Source organism: Zonotrichia albicollis, chromosome 5, assembly GCF_047830755.1.
Source record: "Zonotrichia albicollis isolate bZonAlb1 chromosome 5, bZonAlb1.hap1, whole genome shotgun sequence".
Taxonomy (NCBI): domain Eukaryota; kingdom Metazoa; phylum Chordata; class Aves; order Passeriformes; family Passerellidae; genus Zonotrichia; species Zonotrichia albicollis.
In genome coordinates this window covers 18005327-18021609 of record NC_133823.1, presented here as the reverse complement: position 1 = coordinate 18021609, position 16283 = coordinate 18005327, and the positions used below count along the sequence as shown (strand labels likewise).

The 16283-nt window shown below is 39.0% G+C and overlaps 1 protein-coding gene across 6 annotated transcripts in view; it reads right to left on the bottom strand.

The window, feature by feature from the left end:
• Positions 1-16283, bottom strand: part of GRID2 (glutamate ionotropic receptor delta type subunit 2) — a 679311-nt gene that overhangs the window by 260535 nt on the left and 402493 nt on the right. For all 6 annotated transcript variants that reach the window (XR_012580377.1, XR_012580376.1, XM_005484610.4 and 3 more), the window contains exon 4: positions 7133-7338. Coding sequence is in view for 4 of the 6 variants with exons in the window: in XM_005484610.4 (XP_005484667.1) it covers positions 7133-7338 (206 nt within the window). In the remaining 2 variants the exon portion in view is untranslated. The remainder of the gene's footprint in view (positions 1-7132; positions 7339-16283) is intronic.

The following is a 16283-nucleotide window of genomic DNA, read 5'->3' as shown; positions in this document are numbered from 1 at the left end:
ACTCTCACCTTTAGAGACTTCTGACTTGTGTCTTATGTAAATAGGTTTAAAAATTCCCAGCAATCATGAACAAACTTTGACAAAGATAATACTGAAAATCAAATTATGCTACATATCTAATGCATCATAAGCATCATGCATCAATAAATGTGATAAAGAATTACTCTTTTCATCAGTTTATGGGAAAATACCAAGCAGCTATCACATTGCGATGTACTTGTACATGTGACAAACCATCAAGTCACTTCTCAGCCTAACTGGAAATCCAACAGGCTTCCCATGAAACCTCGGTATTTTTCCAGCCCATCATTGGACCAGTTCAATTGCCAAATTCAACTGAGCAAATCCTTGCTCATCCAAACCCCGTTTTACTTTGACAAGAAGAAAGTGTTTGGGTAGTAGAGTTAATTTGAAAATATAAAATGCTGTGTGGGTTTTAGGTGGCAGATGAATACGCTTTTATCATTGCAGAAAATGTTTGTATGTACACAAAGGAATGTTACTTTTTAGCTCATATACACTGTACACAGGTATGGAGACACACACATAGCAGAAGAAGAAAATCTGGTTCTGGATCTCCTAAATCCAAATCTGATGCCTGTTCCTGAACATACTTGGGACCAGCAGCCTGTGGCACACACACACCAAGGCAAACCAACATTTCTGGATTTCAATAATGCTTTCAATGCTGACTGTCACAAGATCCTTCTGCACAAAATGTCCAGAACACAGCTGGATAAACACATGATGTGTTGGGTGAGCAGCTGGCTCACTGGTCAGGCTCAAAGGGTCACAGTGAAGGGGGTGACACCAGACTGGTGACCTGTTCCCAGGGGGTTACACAGGGCTCCATCTCAGGCCTCTGTGGACTCTGTGACATCTTAATGAATGACTTGGATGCAGCACTGGAAGGGATACTAGGTAAGTTCACTGGCAACACAAACCTGGCAGGATATGTTGGCTGCCTCAGAGGCAGAGGCCCTGCAGAGAGTCAGAGGACTGGGCAACCACCAACCATGTGAACCTCAATAAGGCAAAGCGCTGGATTCTGCACCTGGGATCTCTCAACCCTGGGGAATGAGAGGCTGGAAGGCAGTGCCATGGAAAGGGACCTGGGGTCCTGGCTGATGGCAAGATGAACATGGGTCAGCAGTTCCCTGGCACCCAGGAGGGCCAGCCTTGTTCTGGGGGACATCAGGCTCAGCATCAGCAGCTGGGCAAGGGAGAAATAGAAGAACATGTTAAGCTATTAGAGAGCATTGAAAGGAGGGCTGTGAAGAATAAGAAGGGCCTTGAGGAGAAGCCATGTGGGGAGAAAGCGAGGTGACTTGGCCTGTTCAGTCTGGAGGAGACTGAGGGGAGATCTCAGTGCAGTTACAGCTTCCTCATGGGGGGAAGAGGAGGGGCAGGCACTGATCTCTGCTCTGTGGTCACCAGTGACAGAGCCCAAGGGAAAGGCCTGAAGCTGTGTCAGGGGAGATTTACGATAGATATCAGGAAGAGGTTCTTCACCTAGAAGGTGTTTGGGCACTGAAACAGGATCCCCAGGGAAGTGAGCACAGCACCAGCCCGACAGAGATGAGGAAGCATTTAGACAACATGCTTGGGCATATGGTCTGACTTGGTGTGTCCCATGCAGGACCAGCAGTTGGATTTGATGACCTCTGTCGGTCCTTTCAAACTCAGCAGATTATGGGAATTATGTGGACTTGATACTTGTCTGGAGCCTTCTACCTCTCCCTGTTATGTGTCTTTTCTGTCCACCTGAACAAAAATCATTGCCATCCGTTCCCACTGGAAACATCTGAATTTTTACTGCAGATTTCAGAGGAAGTGGCACTCAGGTGAATCATATTCTTAACTCCTATTTTCAACTTCATTCACTTCACCTCATATCTGTCTATCATGCTTTTGACTGAAGACAGAATCACTTTCCTTATTAATAAAAAAAGGAATAGAAAAATAAACAGCTAAGTTTTTGCTAGTCTTCATTAGGATACATGTAAAATAAAAAAGAAAACCATCATGAAATAAGAATTTTTAAAAAGGGGGAAAAAACAAAAAAAAGAAAAGACTAAGTTACCATAAACCTTGGACACACAAAGGCTGAATCAACCTTTTGATTGGAAAAATGAATAAATTTTCCTAATTCTCAGTAAATAAGTTGATTAAAGAAATAGGCCTGGTTAGAGCACTATGTAACACTAAAGCAAATCCCTGTCTATAGATCTCAAAGATTCATAATTTGCTTCATGATCAGATCTAATATCTGGTAAAACAACAACTATGTCACTGCATGAAAAAAACCCTGTATTTTTTCAAATAACTACATTTTAGAATAACTGTTATTTTCAACAGAGAGACAACAATCAAATATAATAAAAATCAAGGCTTTTTCTATCAGGAATGATCTCATTCCACAGAATAAATGTTACTTCTCATTCTATTCACAGTAACGATGAGTAAAAGCACATCGAAAGTTCAATTACATGAGGCAATTTAAATTACATTTGCTCCTTAAACACTCTTTCCTTTTTTTTCCACTTGCCCACAACATGGCAAGAACTCCTCAGTACTTAATTTATAGGCTTAATTCTATTTTCCATGTATATTTTACCATTTAATTTATAAAGTTCTTTTATTCATGAAAGTAGCAGTGTAGCTTCTTTTCATCCAAGGTAATCTCATTTTAATACTACATTAGCCTGTAGTATTTATACTCATTTTAATCCCACATTAGTCTGGGATAGAAAAAAAGGAAATTTATTTTCAAAATCATGAGTAGTAGATTATACTAATACCGAAAGCTACATGATTTTAATTTTCTTTGAGAATAAATATAAGCAAATAAAACAGTACCTATAGAAGTTAGTGCAAAAAACATAATACACACACACAGGCCAACATACAGGATGTATTTGCTGCAACTCAAAGATTTGGGAGCAGCTATTTTTGTTGAATACACCTTTTCAATAATTATAACCCAGTTCTGTCATGCAGATGAATTTAACTTCTATTAAATGTTTTACAGTAAACAGTTCTAATATCTCCAGCATGCTTGAAGTCTGGATATGATAGGGTTTAGTGACTTCAAGTGTGCTGCAGAAACCATGCAGTGTAGAGAGAGTTGAGGAGTGGTACTCTCCAGCCTGGGAAGTGTCAATGCTCACTGCATTGATGGCTTGAGGTTGTCACGCCTCAAAGAGCTTTGTTGGCTTTTACACATTGCCAATGCTCTGAAAATTTTGCTAGATAAACTGCTGAATCTTGCTTGCACAGCCAAAAAATGTTCTCACTTCTCTTTGTATGAGACCACCAACGCCTGCCACGGAAGCATAAGAAGGGACCTTGCAAGGGGCAGGAAGATGCACAGTCACATTGGCTGAGGTTTCTTGGCTGGCAATCCCTCCTTTGAGAAGAGGCTGGAGGCAGCAGTTCCTTCAGCACTTACACCCAGGCCTTCCAGAACCTGCCTGTCAAAGCTCCATCAAAATCCCTGGCTGATGCTAGGGCTCTTTCACACATGGCTTACTGGATTTTCAATGTGTGAAGTTTTTCTCTATAAATAAATGAATGAATTAGCTGCATTGTCCCTCCTTTGTAGTCCCATTATTAGCTCCTGGAGTCCGACAGAGAAGAACACATTCAATTTCTGCACTCAAGTGATAAGGTAGCTTCCTTAGCTAAACAGAAAAAAAACTGAAAGCAGAGATATACTGACAGCATTTTGGCTCAGTGGAGGACATCTGGCTTGTGTACTAAAGTATTGCTTACCAAAGTCTTGTTACTCAAACTTGTTTCATTATCCCCAGAACCTCTGCTGCCACCTGACTTCCTTGGCCTGACCCTGCTCCTACCCAGACTCCTCACACTTGACTTTTGAAGCCTGTGATTTTTGTTGTCATGCTGAGCTGGCAAAGACATCTAATCTAAGGACATCTTATTTTTCCCTTATATGGCTTCTCCTATCCATGATATTCATCTCAAATCAGAAGAGCATGAGCAAAAAAAATCTCCACCCCAAAATATAAAGCAAAAAACTGACACACAGTTCACATCCGTTACCAGTGCTATCAGACAGCACAGCAAATTTTGTGCAAGACAGTAGGATATTTAGTAATCACAAAAGTTTCAGTGGGAAAAGTTTGCTTCACCTGTGGGACCTAGGCAGCTATTTGAGAGTAGAGAAGAATTGCACCAGAAAAAAACCAAACCTGAACAAGTCACCAGTATACCCCTGGCAAAGTATTTTCCTGCTGCCACAAACTCATCTGCGGAGAGGTGTCAGTCTCTGCTAGGTCCAAACCTCTGCACTCCTTTGCCCCAGTGAATTTCACTCTTCCAGAAGAAAATTTTTCCCTCTGCTCCCTCCATCTCCAGCTCAAAGCAACAAAGGATATTTGGGAATTCAGCTGGCCCCTCCCTCTCACTTCACATTAATCCTTTAGCCAGAAAGGAGGAATACTGTGATACTTGCTCCCAGAGTTTCCTGCCTTTCCATGCTGTATGGAGGGCAAATTAATACATAGTGTTTAAAGAGAAGGTAGGCTTTTATTTCCACAGCCAGAGAAGTGTACCTACTTCTTAATCTCTATTTTATTAACAGTGTAAGTACAGATCTCTTCTCTGCAAGCTCTAGAGATGGAAGAGGTGGAGAAAAGAAGTGCCTAACATAAAAAGCAATACTGCTTAAAAAAAAAAAAAAAAAAAAAGAAAGAAGAAAAATATTTCAAACACTGAATTTCAAAGAGTCTGAACAAAGATAAATTCTACACAAGCAAACTCCAGTTTACAGACTGCTTATTTACACAGGCCAGTGTCTGACTATTTACTCTGCAATAGTTGTTACTTGCATAGTAATCAAGACCACGCTTACTACAGCTGTTGCAGAGTGAATGAACCCTCTTCTCAGCTGAACAATGACAGGGTTCAGCCAGAGCAGTCATCTAAGAAGGGACTAAGCAGCAGAGATTATGTGAGGTCTGGGGAGAGAAGCAGACAGCTGAATCCAGCGAGGCAGCCAAAAACTTCTACTGGGCAGAAAAAGCCCAAAGGGCTTTTCTGCATATGCAGTTTTTTCTTATTATAATCACAAGGTTTACAAGCTAAATCCACTAGGTTATGCTGAATTTCCCACCTAAACTGACCATGCACAAGGCACAGGTTTTGGAAACAGCAAGATCATTAAATTGTTTAGGAATATCTTTGCCCACTGGCAGTCCATAGAGCTTTATCATTTCTTTGCCCCTATAGAACAGCTGCTGGTTTGACTCAAAATAACAGTTTTTAATATCCACTGGAAAAACAACCCCTGCAAACTTCTTTTGCAAAGACTTTGTGTTGGAGCTCACTTGTTTAGTTCATTTCCTCTCACTAGCATAAATAAGCTATGGCAATAATCACATTTCTATTTGAGTAACCCTTCTTATTAAGAGGCTCCTGTAAATTTACCAGTCACATATTATACTCCAAATAAATGCTGCTATCCTGGAAAAAACCTGCAATATGGAGCTGATGTCAGAGTCTTTGAACCACAGTTGCAGAAGAAGAAAATGATCTTCCCTGGTAGACTTACAGACACCACAAAAGGAGAAACATTATGAGCGTCTTGTTTTTTAGGATTTTTTTGGTGTTTAATACAGGAATTGTTTTGGTGGGAGGGGGATTAAGGATTTGGTTTTGTTGTTTTTCTTACTGGTCTTTTGGTTTTTGAATTCTTGAGTGGCCAATGCCAAAGTAAGAACTCTAAAGTAAATTTACTTTCTTGGCAACAGCTTCAAAAGATGACAATGACTTTGTTACTATGCCCAAGTATGTAAAAAAAGAGATAAAATGTATCTTCTTTTAAAAAGTGTTTCTCTGTAAGAACAAAGCAGGAGTTTTGTTTTGCTGAGTTATAGTAGTTTGAGCTCCCAACTATTCGTCTTTGAAGTCGCAATGTTAAATATCTGATAATGCATCTTACCAAAAAATAAAACGCTTGTGACATGGGTGATGAAAACACTGAAGAACAATCAAAATATGCCTACAAGTTGTTTAAACCTTATGAAGCACTACACACACTTAGATAGAACAGCAGACCCTCATTACTCACGATTAGCAAGCTTCAAGTGTGTAATGAGGACAGTAAAACACCCAGCCAAAACAAACGAAGGGCAAACAAAACTTTGAAAAAGAAAGCAAGAAAGCCAACTTCTAGCTAACGTTTCTAAAAGGCATTCACTTGAGACTGGATACACAGTATTTTTTATGCAGAAGTAGGTTTTAAGCTTGAATTTCTCAAGACCAAGGTAATAGCTAAGTACAGAAGAAAAGTAATGCAAGTTAGAAACAGATCCAAAGATAAATTATTGAAGAGAGAACGTGTATTTCTACGGAACAAAACAGATTTTTAAGCTCTGGTTGATAAAGAAGAATATACACGCATGCAAAACCACATTTGAAACACGGCACAGTGCCATGTAAAAAGAACCATGCCACTCATTTAAAAAGATTGCACAACTTATGGTAAAATGCAATGTGCAGGTCTTTTGTCTCTAAATCCCTAAGAACCTTTTGAAAATCTGGTCCATATTGCTTGAAACCATGACTTTAGACTATCACCTCAAACTCTTCATGCAATTCAAATTTTCCATATATTCCACTACTTCTCACTACTATTCATTGGCACAAAAGCCTCACAATATCAACATCATTTTATGTAAAAGAATAGAATTTCTATTAGATAAATACATTTTATCCACAAATACATATATAAGATATATATTTCTCTAAATACGAAAACTTTCAATTGTAAATATTTCAGTAGTGTGGGTCACAATGGCAATACAATACCTTTGAGCTTCAAACAGAAGTCTGAGGGGTAATTCTTCTGTATAGTTCCTAAATGCTTTTGCTCATGCAAGATGAGGTTTTATTTGTTCTCTCTTTAAATGTACATGCACATTTAGGAACATGAGTAAACACCCTTGCATGCTGATCTTTGAATAGAGAATATTTGAACTTTTACTTGGGGGGGGCTTACCTGAGTATTTTTATTACCATTATGAAGTCAAATAAACTATACTTTTTGACAGGTCACTGTGATCTTGGTCAGCAAAACAAGAAGCTAACCTATCATTAAAAGACATACCTCTGTGAGGAACGATTTGGCTGTGGAAGGGTTCATGATGAGAATGGCCCGTCTCAGGGTATCCCGGTAGCGGTTCAGTTCTTCTATTCTCATAGAGGCAAAGAGCCCTGTGATCATTTTATTGATGTTGTTTTCTACTTTCTGTAATGCTACATCCATTCCCTGTTGAGATACTTTGTCTAAAAATTCTTGTATTCCACGGATATCTAGAAAAAGGAGAAGGCAAACAAGATATTAATTGGTACATGGAAAAACAGACATAAGTTACTGTTCCATTTATCTCACAGAAACTTCGTCAGGCAGATCCCTACAGGCTTTCTGTTAACATTCATTAAAGCTCTTCCTGAGCTATGCTCATTGCAGTTCTTGAAGTACTAAGACGGAGAAAGAATGGCCACAAAACAGCTACTGTCCAAAACAGCCATTAGAAAAAAAATCTACAAACACTTTTGGAAATTTTCCTAATTTGGCCATTCAATTATCACACTTGTTCCTAATCTCTCTTAAAGGACTTTCACACTAAAATCCATATAGGGCAATGAGACCATGGTGACCATCACACACTTCTTCCTTCAGGCAAGGGTTGTTGGAGGAGAACTGAGGATGAGAAAGGCAGGAAGGAGATTGTTTTCTTTTGTGAAACTCAAAACTATGTCATCCATGCTATGTAGCTTGATGTATCTAAGTGAAACTTGGGCAGTTCACTCATAAAAAACTCTTAATGTTGTTCTAAACTTCACAACTATTTATTTTCTTCAGAAACAAAATAAAAGCCACATATACAGTTGTTGCAATGACACTGTCTGGTCTCATCTCATACAACTGGCTGAGTTTAGTAAATTTTCCCCAGCAAACTGCTCCTGTACAGCTTTTTTGGCTCACTCTGGGTAAACCCTTCTTTAAGAATGATGTAGAAAGGAAGACTTGATCAGCAAAATGCTGACTGAGTTTACTACCTGGCTTGTAACACGTTTATAGTCTACCAAACTGAAATGTCTGGGTAATCTTCACATTTTTATGCTGCCTCTAGCTGGCCCAAGACTTTGGAAGAGCTTTTTCCAGCACTGAATTTCACAAGCATGCTTGACTTTTTATTTCCCTTTGCTCTTTTGGATGGCTTTAACTAAAACTCCAATATTTATGTTTAAAAATTAAAACCATTCAATGACTTCACAAGTCAGATCAGGGCCTCCTGGACCTCAGGAAAATCTCTTCAGCCTCACTGAGCCCTCACTATCTGACCCCTAGTCACCACTGCAGATGCTCAGGCTGTTTTCAGGAGCTAAGCCAGCAGCTGCCCACTGTGACTGTCCCCTCCAGCAGTCACTGTGACCTGCTGTCCCAGAGGACACTCAGCAGGACATCCCTCCTTCCCTCCTGGCATGCAAGCCTCCCACACACCCAACTGCTCTCAGTTGGGGGAGAAAGAAGCAGCCCTGCAGTCAACACAACACACACCAGCTGAAACACACACTACGGGAAAGGGAAAAGAGCAAAAGGAAGGAGATCAGCAATGCCACATAAACAGAAATTTCTGTAGAAATTTCTTTCTTCAAACATTTCTTCAAAAAAAAAAAAAAAATAAAGGTTCCTCAGGTTTAGGAGGGCATTTGTGGTTAAAATCCACCAGAAAATATTTCTCCCATTAGAATACTCAATCTGGTCTCCCTTTGATGCATAGTCCTAGATCCAGCCTCTGAGGGAATTCCTCAGAATTTTCTTGTCTCAGTCACTCATTTTCCAGAAGAATGGTCAGACCTGAAGCTACAGGCTTCTTATGTGTCTGCATGAGACATCTTATAGTTGAGAAAGCTTCCAATTAGACTTTCACAACAGCATGGCTACTCAGATTTTTGTCCTGACCTACCAACTTCCCCTGCCCCCTGCTCTTGGGGGGTGCCACAAACAGTAATATTAGGAAAACAAAGTTCAGCTGCACAGGAGAAAAAATGCCCTGCCTACATCCAGCAGGCATCAACTCACTAGAGAATATTACAGAATATGCTAATATTCTCCTCCAGCCCCAGTTTACTGAGATGCTTCAAATTATGAAGCATCTTGTACATACAGCAGCTTGTAATCAAACAGTATTCAAGAGTAACTCAACAGGGTTAGTCCTGGAAGTCCATCACAATCACCAAGCTGGGTCTCCTGTCTAGAGCTCCAAAATACCATGAACTGGAAAGAAATGGTATTTTAGGCATTTAAGCTATTATGTTAGACATTCATCACCAAAACTTCACTCTCTAGACACTGCCAAAATATCAGTATCACTAAACACTTGTACGATAGTTTAACTGTGAATAAAATACATGCATGCCCTAAAAATAAAGTTCCATAAGAGAATCAGATACTAATTACAGCTTCTATTTAATATCTAAATCAGGAAAATTAGATTCAATCTAATCAGAGATGTTAGAAATTTTTGGCACTTTAAATACCAACAAGATTATTTGAAGTGCTACAAATATGTCTAGTTTTATGCAAATGATAGAAGAAATTCTTTCTATTTTAACCCCTTCATTCTAAACTTCCTGAGGCTCACACACTCTGAGGATTACTGAGGATCCAGACTAATTAAATCATATGATGGGTAAAACTGACCAGTTGAAGTTAAAATCATAAGTCAGTATGAGTCAAAATCACAAGGAGCATATAAATGTAGATGGGATCTAAATATGCTGTCAAAATACCAGGAAGAAAATTTACTTGGCCTATGAATGCCTTTATAAGGACTTAAAATCTGTCCTATAAATCCATATATTTCTGGCACCAGAACAGGTGAGCAGGAACCTCCAAACAAAGTTTCATTGGTCCTTTTTCAAAACAAGGACATAATGTAATTTGATCTGAGTTTATAAACACACTGGAGTTATTGATTGATATTCTGCATTGACCCAGAAGTCAGATTATAGGATCAAATGGTTTTCTTTGCCACGAAGATCTGCATATAAACAATGAAACCATTATATTGATTCTTCACTAAATGATGGGACAAAAGAGATTCAGTATTATTCTCTGTCACCATGATATTTTCTGAAAAATCCTCTTTGCCCAGGATTTTCTCCTGGGAAGCTGAGAGGCCTCAAAAAAAGAATGAAAACAATAATTATCTGATTACTTGGGAAGGTGGTCTGGAGATTGTTTACCAACAGGTGCATCTTTGATTGGTTTCATGTGAATTGTTTTAATTAATGACCAATCACCATCAGCTGTGTTGGACTCTGAGGAGTCACTCACTAGCTTTCATTATCATTCCTGTTAAGCCTTCTGATGTGTCCTCTTTCTTTAGTATAGTTTTAGTGTATCATGCCTAGAATAGAATAGAATAATAAATTAGCCTTCTGAGAACACGGAGTCAAATTCTCATCTCGCACCTCATCCTGGGGACCTCACAACACCACAATTCTCTACATTTTTTAGGTGACTGTGCCAATCGTATTGCATGTGTGTGACATGCTATTAGGAAAACACCAACATTCTAATGGAAAATGTACCAAACCAGGATTCCTACTTCTTTATTACTTCTGTCTTTGGCATGGGTACAACACAGAGACATGGGCAGGAAATAAATACAGACTGTGGTTATACCTCAGCTTACCCTTAGCAGAATAGAGGTATTGGTGGCGCTCACCTGCTTCTGTGAAACAGCAGAAAGCACATAAAAACACCCTGCAATTTAAATACTATTTAAATCATGATGGTGCTTCCAATATTTCAGCAGTGAGTCACTAGCAGTGATCATATTCAAAGTGTGTGCCAAAGAACAGATGCTGCCACTGAATGGGCAGCATTATCTTTCCTGCGTGGATTGTCTGCAAGTGGCACATATCCACGCCGAACTGTGGAATCATCTTTCTAATAGATCAACTCCTTCTGCAGAAAAATCTGGCAAGCAACCTGTGGCACAGATGGCTTTACTGAGGAGACACAAGACTGTTCATGTCTGGAACACAGGTGTTTCTTACCCTGAATTTGCTCGCCAACCAACCTGTTGCCCAGCCAGAAGTCACATTTCTACTTTCTATTTAAATCAGATGAGGCACAGTCATTGCCAGAAATCCAGAAGAGTTTTCCCATTATCACCAGTATTAATTATCCTCCTTAGTGATCAAAGCCAAAGTTAGCATGTAGAAACAGATCAATGCTAAAGACAAAGTTGCTACCTCGTCTCCCAGCTCAATGCCACTATTATTTAGCATTGCATTTCCTGTTTTTTACTGAACAGCCATCACTTCCAGTCTACACGTGTGCACAAGAACAGAGTACCCTTCTGTAGTCAGCATCATCTAGAGGGTTAAACCTGGCTGGTAATGTAAAAGAAGCATTTCCAAACATTCTCCTTATAACCAAAACTATTCTCAATTTAAGAGGCTGTGAAGTTGGCCTGCAAATGCTAATAAACAAAGCAAGAAAAATTTATCAAGGTCTCTGTTGGAAATGTCCTTCCTGGGCATACAAAACTATGTCACAAGGCAGAGGCCTACAGGGAGGTCTCCTGGCTGCAGTGGTGGTGCACAGCTGGTCTGGCACTGGGCACACCAGCCTGGCTGTGCTCAGAGCCTCCTGCAGAGGAGAGCTCCAGGCCCAGAGCCTCTGAAGCTCTGCAGACCTGGCTGATATATTCAATTGCAGGTATTTAGTATAACACTGCTCCAGCTGAGATCTGCACTCAGGTGACAGCTTCACCAAACTTGCCATTATTGCGTCAGTTACCATCTAAGAATTTAGGAAATGAAGCATGAACTCACACACCTTCTTCTCACTGAATCTTTTTGACACTGAAGAAAGCACAAGAAACATGTGAGTATCTTAAATACAGAGCATGCTCAGGAAAAGTGCACTTCACAGACTATGGGTCTAAATCTTCTTAAATGAGCAGCCTGTCAGGAGCACCCAGACCTAACATAAACCATAAGAACCATTCAGTGGAAAAGCTCAGGCACATGGTGTGACTTGTGGGGCTGTTCAGAGCAGGGCCAGGAGTGGGACATCAATGAGCCTATGGGTCCCTTCTAACTCAGAACATTCTATGATTCTTGCACAAGGCTTTGTTTAATCATGGGACCAGATCTCATCTCACTGCTCTCTCTGGTCCCACATAACTTTCCTTTGCCATCTCTGTTTTATACAGAGGGAATAAGTCCCCTAATCCATTTTGCAGAAAGCCTAATAATCAGGGCATCCTAGAACAAAATATGCTGGTTTTCAGGCATTTCATACAGGAATACCAGGATGCATATGCAGCAAGGATTTTACAACTTGAATAAAATGAACGGCAAATACTAAATAACTCATAAGCTAAAGCACCTCTTACACCCTTATTAAAAAGAAACATCTACAAGTAGATGCAAAGCTTTTGCTTTTTTTTTTTTTCAGCTCACACTATTATCAGGAGATGAGAAAGATGGCACTATTCACTAATGGTAATAAATTAATCCATCCACCTGTATCATTGTGTTCCACCTAAATCACAAGGCCCTCACTGTGCACTTCTGTTATCTCAAGCCTGGCTTACAGTCATTAGCTCATCCTCCCTCTGATGGCATTTCAGATGTGAGAACATTCTCCTCAGAGTATCTGGCTGATAAATACCAACTGATTCAGCTGTGGAGCTAAAGGTGAATGTGCCTGCCATAAATATTCACTGGCTGATCTGCACAAAAGACCACTTTATTTGTACAGATGATGAGAAAAGCCATTGTATAACAAATAACACTGTTCAAATTCTTATCAAGAACAGCTTTACAATCTACCACAGTGATTTCCTTCTTCCACAACACTGGCTAACATGACAGCAACTATTAACTGTGGTAATGCACTGTACACTAGGGAGGTGTGCAGCTCCAGCTGGACTCTGATGGTGCCCCTGCTCAGTGTAAAGACTTGTGCAAAGTGTTTGCATTCCTCTGCACATGCTGATCTCTATTAACATGGTTAAGATCCAGACAAAGGAAAATAACAATTTAGCAGGATGATTGAGTAACAGTCCTTCATTTTACTTTCCCAGCAGTGGGATTCCCTCACATTAACCACCTTATATGTAATTTGTTGTACCTCCGAATTAAAATTAATTATAAAAAAAAATCATCCCAGCTCTTTCATATTGTCATTTTGGAGCTAAGGACAAGTTACTTGAGCAATTTCAGGTAGATGATATAACTTCAGAGAATATAGCAGTAGTTCAAACTCATGAGAAATAAATTAAAGCCCAAATTCTTAATTACATACAAAATCTCATTTATATTATCAGAATTTCTTCAGCTTAAGAAGTGGGCATATATCTTGGGAGAAACTGAACATTTGTAAATGGCACAAATGACTGGGGTCTTTTCCCCCTTATTTGCACTTTTCTGAAATTTTACACATAAAAAAGAAGACACCAATTTGTCTCAATTTTTTTAGTATCACTGAACTGAGAAAAAAGAAAAAAAAATTCTGGTTTACTTTTTTCTTTTTTTGAAGACATTTCCATTTCAAGTTAAAATATAAGCAGGTGATTTCAATTCTTGGTGTTTGATATGAACTATTTTAGGACTAGTTAAATGTTTATATAATCCCTATTTTAAAGGTTCATTCAAATGTCATTTACATTAGTTACTTTTGTGTCACATTATGGGTTATTAGAAATTATTCTTTAAATAAGAAAAACCAGTACAGATAGTCTTGAGGAGCTGAATCTGTATTAGGGGGAAGATATGAACAGTTGCAGGTTTCAAATCCTGCATGACTTCAGTTTTGAACCTTACTGAGGCTTGACATAAGATGCTTCCTTTGAGTTTCTTTTTTTCCTTTTTTTTTTTGATTGGAAAGAAAGAGGGAAAAAGCAAAGAATAAAAAAGATAAATAAGAATGAAGCTAGAACTAATCCTTCAGAGTATCTGCTGTCACTGTAACTTAAAAAATAGAAAGGAAGTCAGATTGTGATCACTGGTGAAGGCTGACATGGCAATATATTCCATCCATGTACTGTTGACTGTATAACCCGCTTTCTATCTCTTCATTCAATTCCCTTTTGACTACAGTTTGCATTTGAGATTTCCAAAAGGCTTCTATGGGTTGCCTTTGAGTGAAATAACCTCTTGCAAAGAAATGAATTTTCCCTGTCTAGTGCCTTCAAGTCATGCCAAACTTAAAAAATTATGTGTAAATCCTGTATGACAGACCTTTATATTTCTGTGTAGATAAAAGTCTTTATTAAATTGCAACTCTATATATATATTTTTTTTTTTTTACAAGTCTGTCTGTACAATTCACCAGCTCTGCTCTATAACTCACAGCTACTCCCTGTTGGTTCTCATGAGCATGAGGAACTGTGCATCTCCTTCCAGGGAGATGGAGTAAAGAACAACAAAGAAAATGTCCTTGCAGCGAATAATTTGTGAATATTTGACAGGCTGAGAAAGTTGGGGTTCAACCTGCAGAGGAGAAGCTTGTGTGAAGATCTCATAACAACCTTCCAGTACCTGAGGGAGGGCTACAGGGGGGCCAGAAGGACTCTGCCCCAGGAACTATAGTGATAGAAGGAGGAGTAATGAGGTCAAAAGGAAAGAGGGATGATTTGGATTAGACATTAGGAAGAAATTCTTGATTTTGAAGGTGGTAAGGCACTGCCACAGGTGGGCCACAGCTGTGGATGTCCCATCCCTGGAGGTGTTCAAGGTCAGGTTGGATGGGGCTCTGAGAAACCTGGTTTAGTGGAGGTGTCCCTGCCCATGGCAGGGCACTGGAACTGAATGGTTCCTAAGGCCCCTTCCAGCCCAAACCATTCCATGACTGATGTGTGTTATAAACTTCCTTACGACAAACTGTTCTCTGACTCTGTATCAATCTCTTCCCAAATAACATTGCCAGTTGATTAAAACTTTACAGTATAGAATGAGGAATATTTTATGAGTGAACTGGTGATGTGAAGAACATAACCTACAAAAGTGAAGCTGATAAGCTAAGATTTAGGAATACTGCTATAAATATTTTCTAGCTCTTTCCTGTCTCTCTTCTTCTTCTTTTTCTTGACTGGTTAAAACTCTCACAGACAAGTTTGCTTTTCAATTTATGATATTAATTTAAATTTATGATGTTATTGTGCCAAATTAATGCTTTTTTTTTCCCAATGGTGATACAATTTCTTCAATTCAATGTGCAAAAATGACTTCTCTCAAAAGTTTCCTAATTTGATTACTGTTCATTTATTTAGCTGCCAAATCATAAACTTACAAACTTAATTTTAATACTTCTGAGAAGACAGAGCAATGTCTTTAGAGTTGAAAAATATTTAGCAAACAGTGGCAGATATCAGTACAAGCTTCGGGTATTCAATTATTCTTTAAATAAATCACCGTTCTTCTGATGCAGGCTGCATCTACAAATGAAATCTTGTACCTCTGCAAAACCTCAAAATAACACCTAATTTACAGATTTTTCCCACTGCACAGATATTGGGAGAACACCCACAGTTTCATTCTGGCCCCAGCTTGCTAACACAAGACGGGACTGTCAGGAAAAACCTTTGAACACTTTACCCATCCCCTCCCTAAGGACTGCAACATGAAGGAGTGACAAACTCTCTTATCTTCTGACATATTCCCTTATAGTTCCTGCAATACATCCCTCCAAGTGTTCTGTGGCTGAAAAGTAGAAGCACGCCCACTTTTCCACTAGAGAAACTTCATAAAATAATTCAGAAGTTGAATCATTTTAGGGTCACCCAAATGATGTACTCAATTTGCAGTGGTAAAGTCAATCAGCACATGCAAGTTGTGACAGAAGTTCTCACCTGACACACTAAAGTTACACAGATGAAAATTAATGCTCCTTTCCTTATCTGAATGACGTAATAAATACTAATGGGAAAGAAAAAAGGTTCAGTAATAAGCCTGAATTAATTACATGTTTATTGAAGGCACAGTGAAGCAAATGAGTACGGGAAGCTGGCAAAGAGCCAGATGAGTAATAAACAGTTTTAAGACTGTCTGGAGACAGACTTGAGAATATTACAGTCATCAAGCAGCTGAAAACAGCCTCAGGGTAATTATAAGCATTTGCAATCGATTAAAGAGAGCATGATTCTTTTATGAGTCTTTATTAAACTTGCATTAAAACTTAAAACGATTAGAAAATGTTATGGTTTCAAGCACATCTATGTAAGTGG